This window comes from Salvelinus alpinus, chromosome 5 (assembly GCF_045679555.1).
Source record: "Salvelinus alpinus chromosome 5, SLU_Salpinus.1, whole genome shotgun sequence".
Lineage (NCBI taxonomy): Eukaryota > Metazoa > Chordata > Actinopteri > Salmoniformes > Salmonidae > Salvelinus > Salvelinus alpinus.
In genome coordinates this window covers 26,127,417-26,153,258 of record NC_092090.1, presented here as the reverse complement: position 1 = coordinate 26,153,258, position 25,842 = coordinate 26,127,417, and the positions used below count along the sequence as shown (strand labels likewise).

Below are 25,842 nucleotides of genomic sequence, written 5' to 3'. Positions count from 1 at the left end.
TCCACGCAGTTTGTTATTCAAATCACGTCTAGAGGGACAGAGAAACAGGGCCTCTGTGGAGACTCATTCAACATATTGAGTATGTAAAAAAATACACATTATTATCATTATATATATTTATTGAAATAAATTATTATTATTATTATTAGGCCTATTATTATTATTATTATTAGCAACTGCGGCTAAAGACAATAAAACCAATATATTTCATCCATAAAAAATACTTTCCACAATCTTAGTTTGAAAAAGTTGACACTGCTTTTTAGCGTTGTAATGCGATCGTGCTACCGAGAGTGAGACCACTGGATCTGTCCGAAACCATTGTCAGTCCTGAATGCATGGAATAGGGGAACTCTGCAATGATCTAGCGCAACTTTGTTCAACTTCTTTCTCCCTCCCGTCTCTCTTCCAGTTGAACGGCTCGCTGGCTCATTGTTGGGAAGCGATGCATGGATACAATGTGAGAATGCCAAGTGAGGTTGAAACAGTTCCCATATGCGAAGGAGGAAAAAAACATAACGAACCCAATTGAAGATGGAAAAGAATAACCGATATATATTTTCGCTTTTGTCGGGATAGAGGAAATATTGACATTTCATCAATGCATTTACGTCTACATTAGTTTAAATATGTAGGTCTGGAGGAGGACAATATTGAACTGTTAGACTAATAAAATAGGATCGAAATATGCATACATTTGTAACAGTTGAGAAAAATTGATGTTTTAGGTCATTTCGATTTTCAAAATCGAAAACCCTTTTTGTCAATGCATGAATGAAACAAATAAAACATGCCTTTATGGTTAATTATATTCAAGACGTATAGACAAATTGCATTTTAAAACGTTTTTCCCAAATCGAATTGTAACTTCAAGTGTAGGCTATCGCTAGGTGTATTCACTAAACATAACGTTGCCTTTGCACAGAAACTGACAAGAAAAAAAACGTATATTAATTTGGTGCATACAACCTGGGTGAGAATATAAATTCTTGCAACAAAAATGCAAACGATCTTAAACATGAATCCCTAAATACCTGGTATGCACCCACACCTTAGCGTTGAAGCATAGCCATCTAGGCAGGTTCGCTACATAAGCCCTAAAATAAGACATTTATACATATTTTTAGTATCTGTACCATCATACTCTACTGGGAAACGTTACACTGTGAGTGAAAATAGTGTATTGAATAATCACAATTTGGTAACTGTGTTTTTGTAAATCAATATTTGTATTTTATTTTACGTATTTGTATATGCATATAGGCCCAAACAAGCAAGGCACATATGCCACATTCAACATTCATAAGCATCTCCACCCATCATGCACCCAGTCTCCGGTGGTAGGAAAACTTCGGTGATATCAAGAGAAGACAGCCTAATCGTGTTCCAGTAATATTGCACATTGACGATAAATATGCAAATCATTGGTCTGTAAAGGAACGTTTTAAGGGGGGGGGGGGGGGGGGGCAGTTGTAGGCCTACTAACTTTCATGATTTTGAAATGAGATCTTCATGGAAAAAAATAAGCCTAGGCCTAAAGGCTACTGCGAGTTCAGTCTTTCAATCGACTTCAAAACAGGCATTGATTGCAATGTCACACATTTTCTGTACTTGAAAATCTCATAGGAACATAATTAGCATACACAAATTGCATTATGGGACATTTTCTTGATTTTAAATCATTGTTTTTACCTGTATGGTGATATAAAGTTTCAAGTGTAAATGGAAGGTTTTGTCAGGTTTCCTGTAAGGTGGAATATATTGCACAACTACAAAATGCATGATTGATTGTCTCAGTGTGAGGATATCTAGGGGTCCCACAAACCATGTCACCAAAAACCAGAACCTGCTGATAAAGAAATTCCCAATTGTCCTTAAAAATTAACCCAAATGAAAAAAAATGTCTAGGCCTACATGATCCAACACATCTGTCATGACTGCAGTAGAGTAGACTAGAGTCAAATTCCGCTCCAAGTGTAAAAAGACACCCTTCTATTTGACCTGCCCACAGCCCACTTTATTCGGGACAACATCTGTGACAACCAAACAGTGTTGCCAAAAACACAACCGTTTGTTTTCTTCTTCTACTCCTTGAAGTGAACAATATGTCACTTCATTTTCCCGCTAGTTGGTATAAGAAAAAAGGGGAGAGCGAAAAGGAGTCTGTCTGGCTTTTTGCAGGAAAGCAAAATATCGGTTGGGAATGGAGCTATTGTGAGTGTAGGCTACCAAAAAGCAATATCGAAGCATTTTGTCTCTCAGAAAATAATGTCTGATCAGCTCACCCGTCAACAGACGTCATCCCCCAAACGCTGTCAAACAAAGCTGAAGTGGAATGGTCTTTCAGCTTTCAGAGGGTCTCTCTGGGAATACCGCCTTCTACTTATTTAATCATCATATCCCCGAGAGCTCGAGCCTCTTCATTAATTATGGGCGCAAAAAATTCAGCCGAGCTGTTTCTGTGTAGGACGTGAGCGAGGCGTTAGCTCTGTTTTGGCGCGCATGGGAGTCGTGACCGCTCGGGATAACATTTTCACAAATTACCCACATTTTCCCCCTAAAAACCGAATCGGTGTCAGGGCTCATCTGACGTGTGGCGTTTCGGTTGGCTTAGAATATCTTCAGTGCAAAGAACAAGCAGAAGAGGTAAACTGAATGTTTTGATATATTTGCCACTTCTAAACCGTTCATATTGGATGAACTTTTTAAAGGCCGGAGCACATCGTAAACCGACCCAGATGAAGTGGCAGTGGGGTGGGTGATTTACCACTATTAACCCCACTCTACCCTCAACCTCACGGACTGTTTTTCTATTTTCCATGGAGCTCTCGGGGGAGAGATTACACATGTAATTTTCAGCTGTCTGATGTTTTAAGTAAACCCCCCATACATAAATAAAACAGTTCTATGAAGAAAAAACATTAACGAAGAATGATGAACTGTGAGGTGGTAGGCTACTTCTATAGGAGATTTAAGCATGATCTGGATTTATACGTGTTCTATCAGCAAATAATTATAATGCACATGGTTACACACCAATATGGTAGGTGAATGTAAGAAGGGTCAGGGGTTCACTTCAAAAATGAAGAATTTGGGTATTTATGGGGTGTTAACTTCAGACCACATAAACCACAATAATTACCTTGTTAACGCCAAGGCAGATTTTAATGTAAAATCTGCAAAACTCATTTTTGACGTCTAATGATTTTTAAATAACCTTTGTTTCACCTTTGCGATATTATTTACAGCCTGCACTATCCTGTAGGTCTGACAACTCCGTTGTGTTGGAGCAAGTTGTTAAAGTTATAATTTGGTAAGGAATATATAAACTAGGGGGAAAATCAATTAGACATTTTTAAAATAAAAATAATTTGTCGACTATTTATTTAAAACTTAAAACATACAAATACAAAAGGAAATTAGGCCTACTATAAAATTAATATGCAAATGTATTATATATTTATTTTGTATCATTAATTTTTATCATCTATTTTTATTATCATTATACAATTAATTCAGTAATTACTTTTTGAAATGTTTAAATTACTTAATTTTTTTCTACAAAAACACACTTCATACCCCCTAACATCTCAAGCCACTGACAACACTTTGACTCTCGTAATTCCTGCCTATTGAGTGGTCTATTCTGACAGCAGTGTGGTCTGAGCTCCTGACCCTGTGACTGGAGAGGGCCCCTGTTCAGTGGCCCTGTAAGGGCTCACTGGTGGTGCATGCTGGGGGCCCCTGCCCTGCCCTGGAGGAGGTGGCATAGGCTCTGGTTACTGGGTACCTGCACAAACACACACTAACACACACACACGCACGCACGCACGCACGCACACACACACACACACACACACACACACACACACACACACACACACACACACACACACACACACACACACACACACACACACACACACACACACACACACACACACAAGGCAGAAGGGAAGTATTGTGGCCAGCCCCTCAGCTAAGCACTGATCACAGAGCAGTGAATAAAGCAGCACAGTCTGGAGGAGCAGAGGAGACGCCAGCACACACAGATCCTGGCTCATCTGGTCTTCCCTGTGTGAGTGTGTAACCAGGACCCTCCCGGTGGTTACAGGACTGGATATATCAACCACTGAACTTTGTCATCCTGCTGGCTACTTTTAGTGACACACCACAGCCACAGGATGGGCCTTTAGCTCTCTACCTTCCTTCCAACAGGTTCAGCCTAACCTCACTTTCAATTCGTGCATATATGTACATAATGTATTTCAGAAGATTTTGTGCAGGTTTGATATAGCAGTAGGGTTTGGAACAGCGGAGGGTTGCATACCTAGTAGTTGTATCGGCAAATAGAATTTTGGAAGATACCTGATAATTCTATTTTAATGAACAAAACAGAGCTATGTCTAAAAAACACACAAAAAACACTTGGGGATATATCAGTTATTTCAAGCACCTTTTCAAAAGGAAATCCTAATCACAAGTCTAACAATGGTAAATAAAACCACGAGGAAACACCTTTAAAGCAACACAGCAGCTCTTATACAGATAAGACCCAATATTATTACATTATTAATGGCTCTGATGAAGATTGATGAAGTGTTTTCTTTCAGTGACTTCAGAGGGTCCAGGAAAGGGGGGATGAGAAGGAGGAGGGGTGGAGGGTAACGCGCTGCCTGACTGTTTATTTACATTTGCCCTTTTTAAATGATCCCTTTCTGTCCAACATCTGGTCCACATTACCTCACAGATATCTGTCCTAATGACCACTCCGTCTGATGCCTCTCTCCTCTCTCATACATACGCGCACGCACGCACGCACGCACACACAAACACACACACACACACACACACACACACACACACACACACACACACACACACACACACACACACACACACACACACACACACACACACACACACACACACACACACACACACACACACACACACACACACCTGGGAGACTTTACCCTCCTCTCTCACACCACCATCTTGCACATAACTCCTCTCTCTTTCCTTCTTGCCCTTTTTGTTGTGCTCCAAGTCAGCCATTTTCTCTGGGTGCATCCCAAATTGTACCCTATTCTCTGGTCAATAGTAGTGCACTATTTTAGGGAATAGGGTGTCATTTTGGATGCAGCCCCTGGATTTGGTGTAGCCTGACGGATGCAAATGGCCACTTACTTAATTGGATCAGTTCCCAAGATGGAGATAAACTCGTGGTGCTTTTTGCCAAGTTATTTTCAGCTGCGTTCAGTTCAGTGGTGTGTGTAGAGAACGCTAATGAGGAGGAGAGAGGAGAGGAGACACGGCAGCATAGCTGTCCTCAGTCAGAACTCTGAACCAGACTTCTTCCCTGAAACACAATGAGGAGACGGGGACGCAGGTCCCCTTGTGTGACACCACGCTCTACATTCCAATTAAGAAGAGTGCCCGTCGATGATGCAACACAGGAGCTGTCCAATCAAACGACAGAACACGGAGCACACCAATCTGAGACTGCCTGCTCTTTCAGGAACAGGTAGTGGATATTGTCATTCAACAGATAAATTAGTCTGGGAATGAAATTGAAATTCAAACGGTGCCTATCACGGACAAAAAAAGGAAAAGGAAATCCGTTTCATTCCATCCTGTCTGTCTGCCTGTGTTGCGCTCACTTGATACCTGAGTGCTTCAGACATTAGCAGATGATTATTGATGCAAACATGGATGCCGTCATACCAGTTCTGCTGTGTTGCCTCCCCAAAATCAAGTGGTGGCTGTGTGCCAGAGGGGGAGAGAGAGTTGGCTGAGGTTCCCTAATTAACAGGGTGGTCTACAGCCTGGCCCAATAGGTAATCTCATCAGAGCAGGGCTTTAAACAGATAAAGACCACCCTCCTCTCATCTCCCTCCCTCCCTCCTTGTGTCCCCTCTCCCTACTCACAGCCCCCACCCCAAGGACTCCCTCTCTCCCCTCCCTCCCCAAACCTCCAACCACGCCACAGTCAAAGTCGCTAATACCTGGAACAAGCAAACATGGCTAGCAACATACCAGGGCTCAAATAAATCGATTGACCTCATTTTCAATAACAGTGCTGTTTCCAGACAAATGGATGATTTGTTGGCCCCATATAAAACAACCATCTGGATGGAGTGTACAATACAATACATGTACAGTGCAGTACGTACCAGACCTGGGTTCAAATACTATTTTAAATATTTTAATAACTTTTGAGCATTTGCTTTGGCCTGCCTGGATTGGCAGGTAGGCAAGGTTTGCAATTTTCAGATTTTTCAATTGGTTCCATTGTAACAGGCAAGCGCAATCAAACCGGTTTTAGGTATGTAAAATTACTTCAAATACTATTTGAACCCTGGTCTGGTAGCTATGCATCACCCGGCAGCACAGCTGGCACAGGCTGAAGCTAGGAGGTTACAGTTAGCATCATCCCTGCCTTAGCATCTGGCTGAAGCTAAAATAAACCAATACCGGTGAGGAGATTATGCACTAACTGAATTTTGCACATTCTGGTCTCAATCATATTAGGCCATAATCCCAATCAATCTTGACACTATTCTGATCCAATCCAAGCCAGCCCTGCATCCTTCATAGACATAATGTGTATTTTATTCAGTTATCAAGTCACTTTGTAGCTCTGGCCCCTTTTGTCTGAGAAATAAAGAGAAAAAAGGATTCCAAAACAAATCCCTGACAGAGCTTCAGCTGTAGTCAAAGTCCTCGTCCCACGCACAGTCCTTTTGTTTTGGGGGGCTGAGATTGGTGGCATCGTGGTTCACACTAGCTGCACAGCCTGCACTTGAGGTTTTTAGAGACATCTGATTTATTAGCTTGTCAAGGGAAGCATTGTTCAAGAAGGCAATCAAAAAGCACTTACCTAGCTGAACTAAAATTACTGCTTTTTCACTGGCTAATTTGTGTAACTCCCATGGAGGGGGCTGGGTAAAGAGTTTGATGAGGCATAAAATTATGATTAATGAATTTATTGCCCCACTGCTCATCAAACTGTTGTAGTTTATACTTCTCCATTTTTCCTCTTTCATGCCGATGGTGTCAGGGAGACCGGAGCGACTGAGAGAGAGGGACAAGAGAGGGATGGTTTAGTGCTGGCCCTGGTCGCCCCCCCAGTCCTTAACCTGTGTGACCTGACAGGTATGTGAATGTAACTGGGGCAATGCCAGCAGACTGGGAGCACAAAGGACAGTTTAATAGGAGGTTAAACTGGAAACAGGAGTAAACCCGCTGCAAGGGAACATGCTCTCAACTTTCAGGCTCTGATCACTTTGTGGGAAAAGCCAGCAGTAACCAGATCCAACAACGCCACCCCTCCACCCTCTCTCTCTCTCCCTATTTCTTTCTCTGTAACCCCTCCCCGCTTTAGCCCTCGAAAGAAGAAAAAGCCAGTGAGTGAGCAACAAAACCAGCAAATAATTAATTAAAAATCAACATGAACACAAACTATTTAGGAAACAATCACCTTTTTGTGAATTGAATGAGGCTAGTGTAGGAATAAGCCATTATTGTGTTCACACACACACACACACACACACACACACACACACACACACACACACACACACACACACACACACACACACACACACACACACACACACACACACACACACACACACACACACACACACACACACACACACACACACACACACACACACACACACACACAATGGTGGGTGTAGGGGGGGGTAGCAGGGGTAGAAGAGTGGTCGCCATGGGGTCAAAATCACTTCTGCATATTTGCTAAATAAGCCCCCGTCTATCCCCCTGTACCTCCTCCATACACCCCTCTCTCATAACTCCAAGGCAATACATCCCTCTGTCTCTCAGTTCGACATTGTATAGATGTTTACACTTGATTACTCCACATGCCTTTCTCCCCTCTTGCTCTTTGGGCAATTGTGCTTGATTAAGTCCTCACTTGTTCACCATCGCCGGGAACACTAAAGAATGCATTGTTTCTATGCACTGCAGATCCTCCCTTGGAGCTTTCGCAGATATCCCCCGATAGGCCTGTTTCTGCATTCACAGATTCATTTGGTTGGTCTCTTAAATACATCAAAGGGCTCCCATTCACACAATAAACTGATAAAAGCAATTATGATCCAATGCTGTATGGTATCTAGATCGCATGGGATGTAGCATTAGATAATGAGCAGGCTTGATGACATAAGAATTCTGCGAAAGCTCTCTCTCTTTCTAGAATACATATTCTACTTGCATGCAAGGTTTTCCTTAACAGTATACTATGAATTATCATAACAGTGATGGATGAAGTACAGCAGTATATTGTGCAGGAAACCCATATTACAGTAACATTTAATTCTTTCTTATGATTGACATAAACTCCTCACAATAGTCAGAGGCCTACTCAACATAGTTATGCTTAAAATATGTTCAACATTAAACGTTAACACTTACATTCCTTTAAATATTAATATCCTTCATGCACTCCGTCATTCCCTTTGACAGTGGTTGAAGAAGGGATAGGCGGGGCTGTATGATTGTGATAATCTCATTTACTGAGATGCATGGAGGAGATGAAATAGATTTGTCAAAAGGAGAAATTAAAATTCTCTCTGCAGCACTGAGTGCCTGATATTCTCTCTCTCTCTCTCTCTCTCTCTCTCTCTCTCTCTCTCTCTCTCTCTCTCTCTCTCTCTCTCTCTCTCTCTCTCTCTCTCAGCAACCCAATCGGCATATGCAGATAGATCATATCCCAATACATTTTTCATGAGCATGTTTCATCATTATTCGGGATAAAAAGGGAGAGGCGGAAAGTGGTTATTAAACAAACGATTGAATCATCAGACTGAGAAATAGCTTTAAAAATAAACTTTCTGAGCAAATGTTTTGCTCCACAATCCATTTAAACTCTTTAACAAATGTGCATATAGTCGAACCCAGTTCATTATACAGCATGCATTTGAATGGGAGCAGTCAAAATGGAATACCTCCTCTATCAGGCTATTGCTAAACTTGATATTTTCATCAAAGATAGTCGTTTTTTCACCTACGATTGAATATGATTGAGATCGTCCACACTATTTTTCTCAAATGAAAAACAAATCCCAGCTCTATATATTATGCAATGGTTGTAGCAATGCTCAATAGTTTGCAATTCAAAATGTAATTCCTCTAAGAATATCGTTAAGTTATAATATCTAGTTCCAACCAGAAAATACATCCCTGTGGAATTCTAATAAGAGTGTTACTTGCATATCATTTACCACAGTAGCACAGTAGTCCTAATCTTCTGAGCGCTCTGGGGGCTGGCCTGTGTGGGGGGGTGTGTGGGTTCATACACAGTACCTGCAGCCAGTGGCTGTCATCACTTGCATATTTAGCTCAGTTACTGCACAAACACAGAGCAGAGCTGCATAGAAACTACCTTAAATTAGCAACAGAACACTGCCTGCTGCATGTGAAACGTACCTGCAAGTCAGCATTTCATTGCACTGTGTACTCCATGTACAGTATATTATGTGTAAAAGACAATTAAACAAACTTGAACTTGAAGTGAATTTACTGGCAATGACTTCTTTTCAATTCGTCTGTGGTTTGTTCAAGATCAAGACAGATACATCACTGAAAACAATGATAGAGGAATTTAATATCGTTAAAACAAAAAAATATATTATTTGTTTTTACTTCACACAAATTACAGTACCTCAGTACTGCCCTGTTAAGCTTCACGGTCGTTTCTTTGTTTTCTTGTTTTGTTGGCGACATTTACTATAATAAAAGAAAAAGTACGCTAACCACGCTGCACCTTGGTCTCCTTCCGACGACGGCCGTGACAGAACTACCCACCACAAACGGACCAAGCAGCATGGTAAGGAGGACTGGACATGGGAGGACATCCTGAAGGGCAAAGGATTCTGGACGTGGGAGGAGATCCTGGCCGGAAGGGATCGCCTCCCATGGGAACAGGTGGAAGCAGCTAGGAAGGCGGAGGCAGCTAGAAAGGGGGCCCAGCGTTACGAGGGGACACGGCTAGCACGGAAGCCCGAGAAGCCACTCCCAAAAGTTTTTTGGGGGGGGCACACGAGGAGATTGGCTGAGTCAGGTTGGAGACCTGAGCCAACTCCTCATGCTTACCCTGGGGAGAGTGTGACTAGTCAGGCCCCATGTTATGCGGCTCTGCGCAGTGTGTCTCCAGTGCGCACTCATAGCCCGGTGCGCTATATTCCAGCTCCCCGCATCGGCCGGGCTAGAGTGGGCATCCAGCCAGGACGGATGGTGCCGGCTCAGCGCGTCTGGCCTCCAGTGTGTCTCTTCGGTCCAGGATATCCTGCGCCGGCTCTGCGCACTGTGTCTCCGGTGCGTGTACACAGCCCAGTACGTCCTGTGCCAGCACCCCGCAGTTGCCGGGCTAGGGTGAGCATCCAGCCAGGAAGGGTGGTGCCAGCTCTACGCTCCAGACCTCCAGTGCGCCTCCTCGGCCCAGTATATCCTGTGCCGGCTCTACGCATAGTGTCTCCGGTGCGCTCTCACAGCCCAGTGCGTCCTGTGCCAACGCACCGCAGTTGCCGGGCTAGGGTGAGCATCCAGCCAGGATGGGTTGTGCCAGCTCTGCTCTCCAGACCTCCAGTGCGTCTCCACGGCCCAGTGATGATCCATGGCACGAAGCTTCCAGTGATGATCAATGGCACGAAGCCTCCAGTGATGATCCATTGCACGAAGTCTCCAGTGATGATCCATGGCACGAAGCCTCCAGTGGTGATCCATGGCACGAAGCCTCCAGTGATGAGTCATGGCACGAAGCCTCCAACGACGGCCTCCAGTCCGGGGCCTCCAGCGACGGCCTCCAGTCCGGAGCCACCAGCGACGGCCTCCAGTCCAGAGCCTCCAGCGACGGACTCCAGTCCGGAGCGTCCAGCGACGGTCCCCAGTCCGGATCCTCCAGCGACGGTCCCCAGTCAGGAGCTTCCACCGACGGTCTCCAGTCCGGAGCCTCCAATGACAGCCTCCAGTCCGGAGCCTCCAACGACGGCCTCCAGTCAGGAGCCTCCAACGAGGGTCCCCAATCCGGGGCCTCCAGCGACGGTCCCCAGTCCGGGGCCTGCAACGAGGATTCCCAATCCGGGGCCTGCAACGAGGATCCCCAGTCCGGGGCCTGCAGCGAGGGTCCCCAGTCCGGGGCCTACAACGAGGGTCCCCAGTCCGGGGCCTGCGGCGAGGGTCCCCAGTCCGGGGCCTGCGGAGAAGGTCCCCAGTCCGGGGCCTGCAACGAGGGTCCCCAGTCCGGGGCTTACAACGAGGGTCCCCTGTCCGGGGCCTACGGCGAGGGTCCCCAGTCCGGGGCCTACAACGAGGGTCCCCAGTCCGGGGCCTGCGGCGAGGGTCCCCAGTCCGGGGCCTGCGGAGAAGGTCCCCAGTCCGGGGTCGGCGACGAGGGTCCCCGCACAAGAGGCGCCACCAAAGTGGGGTGAGCCAGAGGTGGAGCGCACCAGAGCCGCCACTGCAGACAGATGCCCACCCGGACCCTCCCCTATAGGTTCAGGTTTTGCGGCCGGAGTCCCCACCTTTGGGGGGGGGGGGGGGGGGGGGAGGTACTGTCACGCCCTGACCTTAGAGAGCCTTTTTATGTCTCTATTTGGTTTGGTCAGGCTGTGATTTGGGTGGGCATTCTATGTTCTTTATTTCTATGTTTTGTATTTCTATGTTTTGGCCGGGTATGGTTCTCAATCAGGGACAGCTGTCTATCGTTGTCTCTGATTGGGAGTCATACTTAGGCAGCCTTTTATCCTTTGGTGTTTGTGGGTAGTTATCTTTGTTAGTGGCACTAATGCCCTGTTAAGCTTTACGGTCGTTTCTTTGTTTTCTTGTTTTGTTGGCGACATTTACTATAATAAAAGAAAATGTATGATCACCACGCTGCACCTTGGTCTTCTTCCGACGACGACCGTGACAGTGTTAGATGGGAACACACATTTATTACCACGCAGGGGACGATCGTTCCCCTTCTCTCTATCCTTTCTACCCCCCCATCTCTCTCTCTCCTCTCTCTCCGCTCCCCCTCTCTCTCCTCTCTACACCACTTCTCTCTCGCTCCTCTCTCTCCGCCCCCCTCTCTCTCCTCTCTACCCCCCTTCTCTCTCTCTCCTCTCTACCCCCCTTCTCTCTCTCTGCTCTCTCTCTCCCTCTCTTTCTTTCTCTCTACCTCCAGTCCTTGACCTGTGGACGGACTCTTCCAAATGCACTGTGTTCATTAGCAGGTCGCCCACTACACCTCCCGCTTCACTGTCATTAGTAAATACATTCAGTATTGACACACATATAAAAATCACTGACACATTATGTCATAGAGCAGTTTTACCCAGAGGGCAATGTGGGTTTCAGTCTCAGCGTCCCATTACACCAGCCCCAAGCCTTCCACCTGCACCAGTCGATAGGGAGTAAAACTCTGATTTACGGTCAGAATCACACGGATAGAAAACCCTAAAAGACGTTTTGGGGCTCAGCCGCATAATATGTTAAGGTTAGACAGTCGTAGTTTGCGCGCATAATTGCTTTAATGTGAGCTATTAAGCCTAAGTGCATATGATTTTACTGTTTACCCTACATTCGACCTGATGATTACGTTGATCAATACATATGATTTGTAAGTCGCTGGCCATCGATCGAATAGTAAAATGTTTGACCTTGGGTAAAGGAGCTCTTACTGCAGGCCAGTGACACTGAGAGGAAACAGGGAGGCTGGGCGACAAAATAAGAGAACAGGACAAACATGGCTGCTATTTCTAAAGACACAAAGACCCCAAATGTACTGTGTTGGCTCCGATATTTCCTTTTCACTTGTCCCTCTCCAACACGTTTCCAACAACTATGGTGGATGCGTAAACATCCTAGTGCAGAACAGTCTCTTCAAATGATGGGTGATTGCTGCTGATTTCAAATGTAAGAAATACAAAATAAACAAAGCTTCACAGACAATCAGTAAAAAGTCCTAGCTGAGTCTGTTCAGATCCCCAGGGAACCTGTAAAGTTCATAATCAGCCCGTACAGCTCTGTGGTGTTACACACACACACACACGCGCACGTGCACACGCGCACACACACACACACACACACACACACACACACACACACACACACACACACACACACACACACACACACACACACACACACACACACACACACACACACACACACACACACACACACACACACACACACACACACACACACACACACACACACACACACACACACACACACACACACACACACACACACCACCACCACCACAACCACCACTACAACCACCACATCCTCCCTCCCCCTCTTTCTTAAACATGCACATCTTTAATATAGTGAAGCATCACACCACAAATCACTTGGTAACATTCAAAAGAAGGCTTTGTGTGGCCTGGGAAGATATGCTGCTTGAGGCATAATTAATAAGTCTAGCTGTCAGAATAATGAAGTCAGATTGAATTTCTGCAGGCAGGGTGTGGCAGACTCAGAGAGGCAGAGGCAGGCAAAGTGATGTAGAGAGTGAAGCATAGGCCCTTACTGGGCATACTGCCTGTTATATAAGGCCCTTACTGGGCATACTACCTGTTACATGAGGCCCTTACTGGGCATACTGCCTGTTATATGAGGCCTTTACTGAGCATACTATCTGTTACATGAGGCCCTTACTGGGCATACAGCCTGTTACATTAGTCCCTTACTGGGCAGACTGCCTGTTACATCAGGCCCTTACTAGGCATACTGCCTGTTACATCAGGCCCTTACTGGGCATACTGCCTGTTACATTAGGCCCTTACTGGGCATACTGCCTGTTACATTAGGCCCTTACTGGGAATATTGCCTGTTACATTAGGCCCTTACTGGGCATATTGCCTGTTACATTAGGCCCTTACTGGGCATACTTCCTGTTACATTAGGCCCTTACTGGGCATACTTCCTGTTTAAAAAAAAACAGGATCAGCTTAATATTGCGGAAAGAATGTTGCTTCTATCAATGTAATTGTCTGCATAATTTCCAATCTCCCATATATTTTTGGGGTAAATATGTATATCCATACACGCATGCATACATATACACATATATACATACACATACCTATATAGACATACATACTTCTTTAAAGGATATACCTTCATTATTATTCCCCGCAAACCCTACCACCGATCCCCCAATTGGAGTAAACTAATAAACACTTCGGCTTTTACCTTCAATTTATACATTTTATACACATTTTACAGAAACAGTCTACTTTACAATAGTTCTCTCTTGTTTGTTCTTAGTCCTTCCTCTATTTCTGATGTCCATCCACCTTCTACTTGCCTCTTCCATTTTTGTGGTAATGCTGCAATTAATTGGTTGTAATTTTGGGTAGAGCAGACATTTCCATATGTCTGTGTTAGCTGCATGTGTGACATAACTCCACCAGTCCTATTTATGTTATCATTCACTAAAATTATACCTTTTTTAAACATTTCTTAGAAAACTACAGTTTTTTTAATCAATTAGTATATTTCAATTTAACCACAATATTTGTTGTATTATTTGTTCTGTCTTTTCAGGTGGATTAAACTGAAATTGCAACCAACTTTCTAAGGCTTGTTTAAAAAATAAAGATATTTTGGAAATTATTTCCTTTTCAAACAACCGAAAGTGAGCAGGTGTAATCTGAATAAAGGGAAAAAGGCCCTTCCTGAACATAGGATGAGACATTCGTACCAATTTACTAGAGAACCAGTTTTGATTTAAGTATAACTTTTGTATGACTGATTGAGAGGTCTAGTGAGAGGTCTAAGGCTTTAATATTTAATCATTTCTGCCCTCCGAATTCATATTCGTTAAATAAATAGGCCCTTTTAATTTTATTTGGCTTGCCGTTCCAAATAAAATTGAATATTTTTTGTTCATATAATTTAAAAAGCAGGTCACTAGGTGTAGGCAAAGCCATAAGCAAATAGATAAACTGTGATATGACTAAAGAGTTAATCAGGGTGATTTTTCCACAAATAGACAGGTATTTTCCTTTCCATGGTAACAAGATCTTATCTATTTTTGCTAACTTTCTATAAAACATTATTGGAGTGAGATCATTTCTTTCTTTTGGGATTTGTATAGCGAGTATGTCCACATCTCAGTCAGACCATTTAATTGGTAAACTACATGGTAATGTAAAATTAGCATTTTTTAGTGATCCAATACGTAATATAGTACACTTATCATAATTTGGTTTTATTCCAGAGAGGATAGCAAAAAAAAGCCTCTATGAGGCTGTGGAGAGACTCTAATTGTGGTTTAAAAAGAAAACATGAATCATCAGCGTACAATGACACCTTAGTTTTTAAGCCATGGATTTCTAATCCCTTAATATTATTGTTTGATCTAATCTTAACAGCTAACATTTCGATGGCAATAATAAATAGATATGCTGATAGTGGACAACCTTGTTTTACTCCTCTAGATAGTTTAAAACTTTCTGAGATGTAGCCATTATTTACTATTTTACACCTAGGGTTACTATACATAACTTTAACCCATTTTATAAGAGATTCCCCAAAATGTAAATATTCTAGGCATTTATATATAAACTCCAGTCGTACTTTATCAAAAGTCTTTTGAATATCAGCTATGAAAACCAGACCCGGTGTGCCCGATATTTCATAGTATTCTATTGTTTCCAGTACTTGTCTTATATTATCTCCAATGTATCGTCCATGTAAAAAACCTTTTTAATTCTATGGGCCAAGTATTTTGCTAGGATTTTTGCATCACAACACTAAAGTGTAAGAGGTCTCCAATTTTTTTAATGGACTGGATCTTTATATATACCACTTGGGTCCTGTTTCAGTAATAATGATATCAGACCTTCTTGTTGCGTGTCTGATAATCTACCATTTATATAGGAGTGGTTAAAACATGCTAATAATGGTCCTTTGAGTATATAAAAAAAAGTTTTGTATACTTCCACTGGTATGTCATCCAGCCCTGGAGTTTTCCCATCCTTAAAGGTCCCAATTGCATCAAGCAGTTCCTCCTCTGTAATTTGGCCTTCACAATAGTCTTTCTGTACAGATGTTAATTTTACATTATTATTAGGGAAAAAATCCATACAATTAGTTTCAGTTAGTGGAGATGGAGGAGCCTGAAATGAAAACATATTCTTAAAGTACTTTATTTGGGTATTTAAGTATCCATATATCCACTAATTCCAATATATCCATGACATTCATGATTTCCTTAAGTCCCTGAGGGTGATAGTTTGTAGTGTGATTTCCTTTCCGGTCCATAGAGGTATTTAAGACCGTATTAAAATCTCCCACCATAATGGTGTTGCTTGTAGAGTTGATAAATTCTTATATATATTTTCAAAGAAGCTTGGATCATCATTATTTGGACCGTATAGGTTAATAAGCCATATCTGTTAATTGTCCAATAACATATTTAAAATAATCCATCTACCTTGAGGATTTGTTTGGACAATTTGCACATTTGGATCAAAATTATTGTTCATTAAAACCATCACCCCTTTTGAATTTCTTTGCCCATGGGAGAAATATACACTGCTCAAAAAAATAAAGGGAACACTTAAACAACACAATGTAACTCCAAGTCAATCACACTTCTGTGAAATCAAACTGTCCACTTAGGAAGCAACACTGATTGACAATAAATTTCACATGCTGTTGTGCAAATGGAATAGACAACAGGTGGAAATTATAGGCAATTAGCAAGACACCCCCAATAAAGGAGTGGTTCTGCAGGTGGTGACCACAGACCACTTCTCAGTTCCTATGCTTCCTGGCTGATGTTTTGGTAACTTTTGAATGCTGGCGGTGCTTTCACTCTAGTGGTAGCATGAGACGGAGTCTACAACCCACACAAGTGGCTCAGGTAGTGCAGCTCATCCAGGATGGCACATCAATGCGAGCTGTGGCAAGAAGGTTTGCTGTGTCTGTCAGCGTAGTGTCCAGAGCATGGAGGCGCTACCAGGAGACAGGCCAGTACATCAGGAGACATGGAGGAGGCCGTAGGAGGGCAACAACCCAGCAGCAGGACCGCTACCTCTGCCTTTGTGCAAGGAGGATCAGGAGGAGCACTGCCAGAGCCCTGCAAAATGACCTCCAGCAGGCCACAAATGTGCATGTGTCTGCTCAAACGGTCAGAAACAGACTCCATGAGGGTGGTATGAGGGCCCGACGTCCACAGGTGGGGGTTGTGCTTACAGCCCAACACCGTGCAGGACGTTTGGCATTTACCAGAGAACACCAAGATTGGAAAATTCGCCACTGGCGAATTCACAGATGAAAGCAGGTTCACACTGAGCACGTGACAGACGTAACAGAGTCTGGAGACGCAGTGGAGAACGTTCTGCTGCCTGCAACATCCTCCAGCATGACCGGTTTGGCGGTGGGTCAGTCATGGTGTGGGGTGGCATTTCTTTGGGGGGCCGCACAGCCCTCCATGTGCTCGCCAGAGGTAGCCTGACTGCCATTAGGTACCGAGATGAGATCCTCAGACCCCTTGTGAGACCATATGCTGGTGCGGTTGGCCCTGGGTTCCTCCTAATGCAAGACAATGCTAGACCTCATGTGGCTGGAGTGTGTCAGCAGTTCCTGCAAGAGGAAGGCATTGATGCTATGGACTGGCCCGCCCGTTCCCCAGACCTGAATCCAATTGAGCACATCTGGGACATCATGTCTCGCTCCATCCACCAAAGCCACGTTGCACCACAGACTGTCCAGGAGTTGGCGGATGCTTTAGTCAAGGTCTGGGAGGAGATCCCTCAGGAGACCATCCGCCACCTCATCAAGAGCATGCCCAGGCGTTGTAGGGAGGTCATACAGGCACGTGGAGGCCACACACACTACTGAGCCTCATTTTGACTTGTTTTAAGGACATTACATCAAAGTTGGATCAGCCTGTAGTGTGGTTTTCCACTTTAATTTTGAGTGTGACTCCAAATCCAGACCTCCATGGGTTGATAAATTTGATTTCCATTGATAATTTTTGTGTGATTTTGTTGTCAGCACATTCAACTATGTAAAGAAAAAAGTATTTAATAAGAATATTTCATTCATTCAGATCTAGGATGTGTTATTTTAGTGTTCCCTTTATTTTTTTGAGCAGTGTATTTCGCCCCCCCAGTTCTTTTTCCACAAAACTTCATCTAAAACTGTTGAATGGGTTTCCTGTAAACAATAGATATTATATTCCTTCTCTTTTAGCCAGGTAAATACTGATCGTCTTTTCTTATTATCTGCTAGGCCATTACAATGACATTACATTACATTACAATACTTCCTGTTAGGCCCTTATTGGGCATAGTGCCTGGCTCTAGCTGCTCTCCATACGGTGCTTTCATTTGAGTGTTATGCTGCGTTTGGACGCGAGACACACAGACACTCCAGATCAGGGCTTTGGAGTCAGAGTGACTGGAACAGAATAGATAGGCCTGTGCTGATTACATTGACAGATGGCTAAGCAGTGGAGCTATCTTAGGCTGTACTCTTGGAATGGTTTGAAACATTCTTTGTGTTTTGGCAATAGAGTAGTGTGATATGTGATCCATCACAATGAATGAAGCAACAGTGTTTAAAGAGCAAAGGATCTGTTTTTTTTTATTCTTGTTGTGTCACGTTTAAACTGATGGCAATCAGATACCCGTACTTGGCCTGAACACCTGTTTTCTAAAGCAGAATGTCCCTGTCATATGTATTAAATGGCAAGACACTGTAAACGTCTAAGTATCTCTCCATCCTTCATTACCTATATCATTCCATATCAGTCTTTGTCTTTGTGTTGTTCTCACAGCGTCTCTTTCGCTCCACAGATGGGGTGTACGTGACTGTGTGTGTCGGCATCTGTGCATGAGCATGTGTGTGTGCCTACAAGCTTACTTGTGTGCGTGCTCACTTGTGAATAGTGTGTGTGTGTGTGTGTGTGTGTGTGTGTGTGTGTGTGTGTGTGTGTGTGTGTGTGTGTGTGTGTGTGTGTGTGTGTGTGTGTGTGTGTGTGTGTGTGTGTGTGTGTGTGTGTGTGTGTGTGTGTGTGTGTGTGTGTGTGTGTGTGTGTGTGTGCTCGTGCGTGCAGATGTGTCAGTGTATGCTTGTATGCATACGTTGGTTCATGTGTGTGTTCTCAGTCTACCTGTGTTAGAGCCAGGTGCTGAGGGACCTATTAGGAGGCATTGGACCTGGATCAATAGAGAAAACATCAGAGAGAATGTGAATTCCCAGCTTCATCAGTCAACTCTGTGTCTGGTCAATGAGGTGGTGTTAAACACCTTCACTCCTGTGTACACCAGATTAGCACTGCCTGACGCCATCCAGTGTAATGTACTGGGTGTATAAGGAGAAATGGTGTAGAGGTATTCTATGCGTGTTCATGCGATATTAACACATTGTTAAATGTGCTACACTTAGGATTTTTTGTAGTTTCAGAAATATATCTGCAGTAATAGTGGAATGATAGTGTTTCACAGTATTACTTACCCAGTGTTGTGATTGGCTGTGATATTCGCTTATTGATTTCTCCCACTGGAGTGGCATCTGTTGTCAAAATGGGAAAGCTGTGTGGACTTTGTGGCTGTGTTATCTAGTGGAAATCGGGTCAACTGGCCAATGTAGAAATCGCATTTCCTGGTTGCTGAAATTCTACACTTTTCTCTCAATTTCAGTTTATGTGAGAAAATAAGCACTGAATAGTGTAGTGAATCATTGTACCATCTAAATTGCTGTGAAATATATTTTCATTACGATATATATATATTTTTTTACAGTTGTTTGAAGATATTTGTTTTGAATGCAGCATAGTGCTGTTACAATTCACCTAGCTACCACATAGAGGATTTTATTTTATTTTATTCTAGTTGTAGCACATTTAAAGGCTTTATACACATATTTAATTAAAATTATACACTGAGTATACAAAACATTAAGAACACCTGCTCTTTCCATGACATAGACTGACCAGGTGAATCCAGGTGAAAGCTATGATCCCTTATTGATGTCACTTTTTAAATCCACTTCAGTCAGTGTAGAAAAAAGTGTGGGGGGCAGTGCAACTCAATATTAGGAAGGTGTTCCGAATGTTTAGTGTACTCAGTGTATATTTTAAGTGTTGAGGAGTGAGACAGGGATGTCTTCTGTCTCCATATCTGTTAATTAATGGCATCTAAATACTCGCAATGAAAATAGTATTTTATTAACAATGTGCACAGTCATTTGATCATCTCAACTCTCTCTGATCTCCCTGTCATTCATGTATGTCACCTTAGATTTTATTGTCCATGTATTAACTTGTATTAACTTGTCTAGCATCTCGCATTTCCTCCCCAAGCTGACAACTGAACACAGACATTTCTGACCAAGGGGTGGGTCAAAGTTGGAGTGGATTCCATCTGCTTTCTGTTTATGTGTAAACCCAACCAACAAGCTAGCTGCTAGGGTAACAGGAGCACCTCACAGCAGCGTGATCAAGCATGGGTAGCATGAGTACACTACACAGGGCTATTAGATGTAGAGTGATACGGTTGAAGCTGCTTCTTGTGAACCTCACCGCCACTCACCAGTTTACTGTTGAGGTGAGCTCTGGAATACCAGGAAGGTAGCCACTCGAATTGAGGTGGGGGGGATTGTACGACACACACAACACTGGATAGTTAGCCCAGCTGTGACCTCATATCCCCAACCCGGTCTCTTGCTAGCCTCCGCCCTGTTCAGCTAAAGTCTGATGCCATTCACTTCCCTCAATCAAGCTCCAGTCGAGACGTGTGTTGTGTGTTTGCATTAGGCTGCATCGTCTCCCTGCCTCCCAACCTAGTTATTAACCCAAACAGTGGCTGTCACTTGTTTGTGTTTCAGTTTTAATTGCATCTGGATGTTATGCCTCATGTGAACACAGACATTAACATTTCTCTTGCATGGTATAATCAGTTGTTCAACCACAATACCATACAGACAAAACAGAGACGGGAGGGGAAATAACCACACGCAATCATGTTTGCTGCACAAGCACATTTGGGTGAGGCCTGAGTGTGTTTGTTTGTGTGTGTGTGTATGTGTGTGAGTTTGTGCGTGTGTGTGTATGTGTGTGTACTGGGATCTAAATGATGCCTCTATAGGCCTCCTGAGGCCTGAGATTGAGTTTCAAACCCACACAGTCTCTATCACACCCCTCAATAAGCTCTGGGTTTTTAATGAGGGCAAATTCAATCTGTGTCATTTTCTCCCGACCCAAAAATATCCAGTGTCTTTAAATCATCTAATGCAAATGCACTCTCTCTGTTCAAAACCAAAAGACACATATCATAAGACCATCAGTCAGTGAGTACAGCTCCTGGATGAGAGACAGTATGACATGTATGGTGATTCATGATGCAAAAGGTACTGGAATCTATCTATAACAGTCACTCTTCTGTTCAACGCAATGACGACAAAGACCATGATGCTACCTGTGCCAGAACAGACATGTGATATGACATCTGAGGTCCCTGGTTTCTCTGAGAGCCTTTCTACTGCGTATATGACCATCAAAGACTTCTCTCTCTCTCTATGGCCGTTCAACCCTTCTGTCAAAACTATTCAGATCTGTCCAGTTGCCACATTCAGTGCTACAGATGTAGTACTGAATTTTTGATGTTGTTGTAAGATGGCACCGGAGGGTAAGGCTGCCGTTTTATGGGCTCTGAACAAAACGTGCTATTTTGTTAGTTTTTTCGCATTGTTTGTAACTTATTTTGTACATAATGTTGCTGCTACCGTCTCTTATGAACGAAAAGAGCTTCTGGACATCAGAACAGCGATTACTCACCTTGAACTGGATGAAGAAATGTTCTTTAATGAGTCGGACGAGAGGGATTTACTCCAGACACCCGACAAGGCCCTCATCCCCGTCATTCGCAGGAGAAAGAGACGGAGGTATCGCGGAAGGAGATGTCTTGTAAGGATCCGGCGACGAGTGGTTAATCTGCCTTTGCCATCGGTACTATTGGCCCACGTGCAATCACTAGATAACTTCTTATGGCTGCAGGGGCAGTATTGAGTAGCTTGGATGAAAAGGTGCCCAGAGTAAACTGCCTGCTCCTCAGTCCCAGTTGCTAATATATGCATATTATTATTAGTATTGGATAGAAAACACTCTGAAGTTTCTAAAACTGTTTGAATGATGTATGTGCGTATAACAGAACTCATATGGCAGGCAAAAACCTGAGAAAAATCCAACCTGGAAGTGGTAAATCAGAGGTTTGTAGTTTTTCAACTCATTGGATATACAGTGTCTATGGGTTCATATTGCACTTCCTAAGGCTTTCACTAGATGTCAACAGTCTTTAGAACCTTGTTTGATGCTTCTACTGTGAAGGAGGGGGGAAAGGAGAGCTGATTGAGTCAGGGGTCTGCCAGAGTGGTATGAGCTGATCAAGCGCGCTCACGTGAGACCGACCTGCATTCCTTTGCAATTCTAAAGACAGAGGAATTCTCCGGTTGGAATATTATTGAAGATTTATGTTAAAAACATCCTAAAGATTGATTCTATACATCGTTTGACATGTTTCTACGAACTGTAATATAACTTTTGGAACTTTAGCCTGGACTTGCCCGCGCCTCGTGAGTTTGGATTGTGAACTGAACACGCTAACAAAAGGTGGTATTTGGACATAAATGATGGACTTTATCGATCAAATCAAACATTTATTGTGGAACTGGGATTCCTGGGAGTGCATTCTGATGAAGATCATCAAAGGTAAGTGAATATTTATAACGCTATTTCTGACTTCTGTTGACTCCACAATATGGCGGGTATCTGCATTGCTTGTTTTTGTCTGAGCGCCGTACTCAGATTATGGCATGGTTTGCTTTTTCCGTAAAGCTTTTTTGAAATCTGACACAGCGGTTGCATTAAGGAGAAGTATATCTATAATTCTGTGCATAATACTTGTATCTTTTATCAACGTTTATTATGAGTATTTCTGTAAATTGATGTGGCTCTCTGAAAATTCGCCGGATGTTTTCGAGGCACAACATTACTGACCATAAAGCGCCAATGTAAACTGAGATTTTTGGATATAAATATGAACTTTATCGAACAAAACATACATGTATTGTCTAACAGGAAGTTCTATGAGTGTCATCTGATGAAGATCATCAAAGGTTAGTGATTAATTGTATCTCTCTTTCTGCTTTTTGTGACTCCTCTCTTTGGCTGGAAAATGGCTGTGTGTGTTTTTGTGACTCTGACCAAACATAATCATATGGTGTGCTTTCGCTGTAAAGTATTTTTTGAAATCGGACACGATGGGTAAATTAAGCTTTAATTTGGTCTATTGCACTTGTGAATGTATGAAAGTTACATATTTCCCCAAAATATTTTTGAATTTCGCGCACTGCCTCAGCAGAATTTTTTACCTGTCTCCTCTCCTTCATCTATACTGACTGAAGTGGATTTAACAAGTGACATCAATAAGGGATCATAACTTTCACCTGGATTTACCTGGTCTGTCTATGTCATGGAAAGAGAAGATGTTCCTAATGTTTTGTACACATAGTGTAAATTGTTGTGTATCATGAACAACATGGCTGCCACCAGAATACATCTACATAGGTAGGCCGGTTGAGAACAAGTTCTCATTTACAACTGCGACCTGGCCAAGATAAAGCAAAGCAGTGTGACACAAACAACACAAAGTTACACATGGCATAAATAAACATACAGTCAATAACACAATAGAAAAGTCTCTATACAGTGTGTTCAAATGTAGTAAGATTAGGGAGGTAAGGCAATAAATAGGCCATAGTGGCAAAATAATTACAATTTAGCAATTAAACACTGGAGTGATAGATGTGCAGATGATGATGTGCAAGTAGAGATACTGGGGTGCGAAGGAGCAAAAAAGATAAATAACAATATGGGAATGAGGTAGTTGGGTGGGCTATTTACAGATGAGTTGTGTACAGGTGCAATGATTGGTAAGCTGCTCTGACAGCTGATGCTTAAAGTTAGTGAGGGAGATATAAGACTCCAGCTTCAGTGATTTTTGCAATTCGTACCAGTCATTGGCAGCAGAGAACTGGAAGGAAAAGTGGCCAAAAGAGGAGATGGCTTTGGGAATGACCAGTGAAATATACCTGCTGGAGCGCGTGCTACGGGTGGGTGTTGTTATCGTGACCAGTGAGCTGAGATAAGGCGGGGCTTTACCTAGCAAAGACTTATAGATGACCTGGAGCCAGTGTGTTTGGCAACGAATATGTAGCGAGGGCCAGCCGACTAGAGCATACAGGTCGCAGTGGTGGGTAGTATATGGGGCTTTGGTGACAAAACGGATGGCACTGTGATAGGCTGCATCCAATTTGCTGAGTAGAGTGTTGGAGGCTATTTTGTAAATGACATTGCCGAAGTCAAGGATCGGTAGGATAGTCAGTTTTAAGAGGGTATGTTTGGCAGCATGAGAGAAGGATGCTTTGTTGCAAAATAGGAAGCCGATTCTAGATAACATTTTGGATTGGATATGCTTAATGTGAGTCTGGAAGGAGAGGTTACAGTCTAACCAGACACCTAGGTATTTGTAGTTGTCCACATATTCTAAGTCAGAACCGTCCAGAGAAGTGATAGTAGACAGGCGGGCGGGTGCGGGCAGCGATTGGTTGAAGAGCATGCATTTAGTTTTACTGGCATTTAAGAGCAATTGGAGGCCATGGAAGGAGTGTTGTATGGCATTGAAGCTCATCTGGAGGTTTGTTAACACAGTGTCCAAAGAAGGGCCAGAAGTATACAGAATCGTGTCATCTGCGTAGAGGTGGATCAGAGAATCACCAGGAGCAAGAGCGACATCAATGACGGATACAGAGAAAAGAGTCGGCCCGAGAATGGAACCCTGTGGCACCCCCATAGAGACTACCAGAGGTCCGGACAACAGGCCCTCCGCTTTGACACACTGAACTCGATCTGAGAAGAAGTTGGTGAACCAGGCGAGGCAGTCATTTGAGAAACCAAGGCTGTTGAGTCTGCCGATAAGAATGTGGTGATTGACAGAGTCGAAAGCCTTGGCCAGGTCGATGAAGACGGCTGCACAGTATTTTCTTTTATCGATGGCGGTTATGATACCGTTTAGGACCTTGACCGTGGCTGAGGTGCACCCATGACCAGCTCGGAAACCATGCTACTAGGTACAGGAACACGAGTGTTAGCGAGGCCTCTATCCCTACTCCCTTGAATTTAATGGATGTTGACACAAGAAAATAAACATCTGTGAGAATAATAAGCTTGCTTTGGGTATATCTTTTTGGCTGTGCATTTTAGCACATTTTATTTAATCACCCATTTACCTTATTTGAATGACTCTAGAATAGCAATAAAAAGGCATTCAATAAAGAAGTCTTTCCGTGCACCAGCCTGCGTTGTTTCTGAATTCATCGCCCTGAATATCTTTGGGAAATAATATTGTTTTCCTGTGGATGGGGCCTAATCTACTCAGTCATGGTGGTTTGAAGAGGGAATGTTTTCATGTTTTAAGAGGGTTGGTTCCAGCTCTCTCTTTCTTCCACCATACCGCAGTCATCTAACTAAAGAGGGGGCTTCACTTTTCCTCTCCCTCTTCCTGCCTGTCTCTGAGGAGATGAGTGTAGGGAAGGAAGGAAGGTTGCAAATTACATTACACCCTGTGAGAAGATAACAATCACCAAATATATTCTGTAAAACCAAAGCAGCATCAATAAAGGTATCCAATATTTATCCATAAATTAACAGTACTATGTCATCTCTGTAATGATGTACACCTGTGAATTACACCCTGTGAGAACCTGACTAAAATCTCAATATGAATACCAGCGGTGTCCCTAAAGATT

At 43.2% G+C, this 25,842-nt stretch overlaps 1 protein-coding gene across 1 annotated transcript; it reads left to right on the top strand.

The window, feature by feature from the left end:
- The first annotated feature begins 273 nt into the window (after positions 1-273).
- Positions 274-18,874, top strand: LOC139575276 (probable GH family 25 lysozyme 3). Its single transcript, XM_071400235.1, has 4 exons — positions 274-293; positions 10,826-11,181; positions 11,236-11,370; positions 18,834-18,874. Exons 1-4 carry the CDS (start codon positions 274-276, stop codon positions 18,872-18,874), a joined length of 552 nt encoding a protein of 183 aa, XP_071256336.1.
- Positions 18,875-25,842: the final 6,968 nt, after the last annotated feature.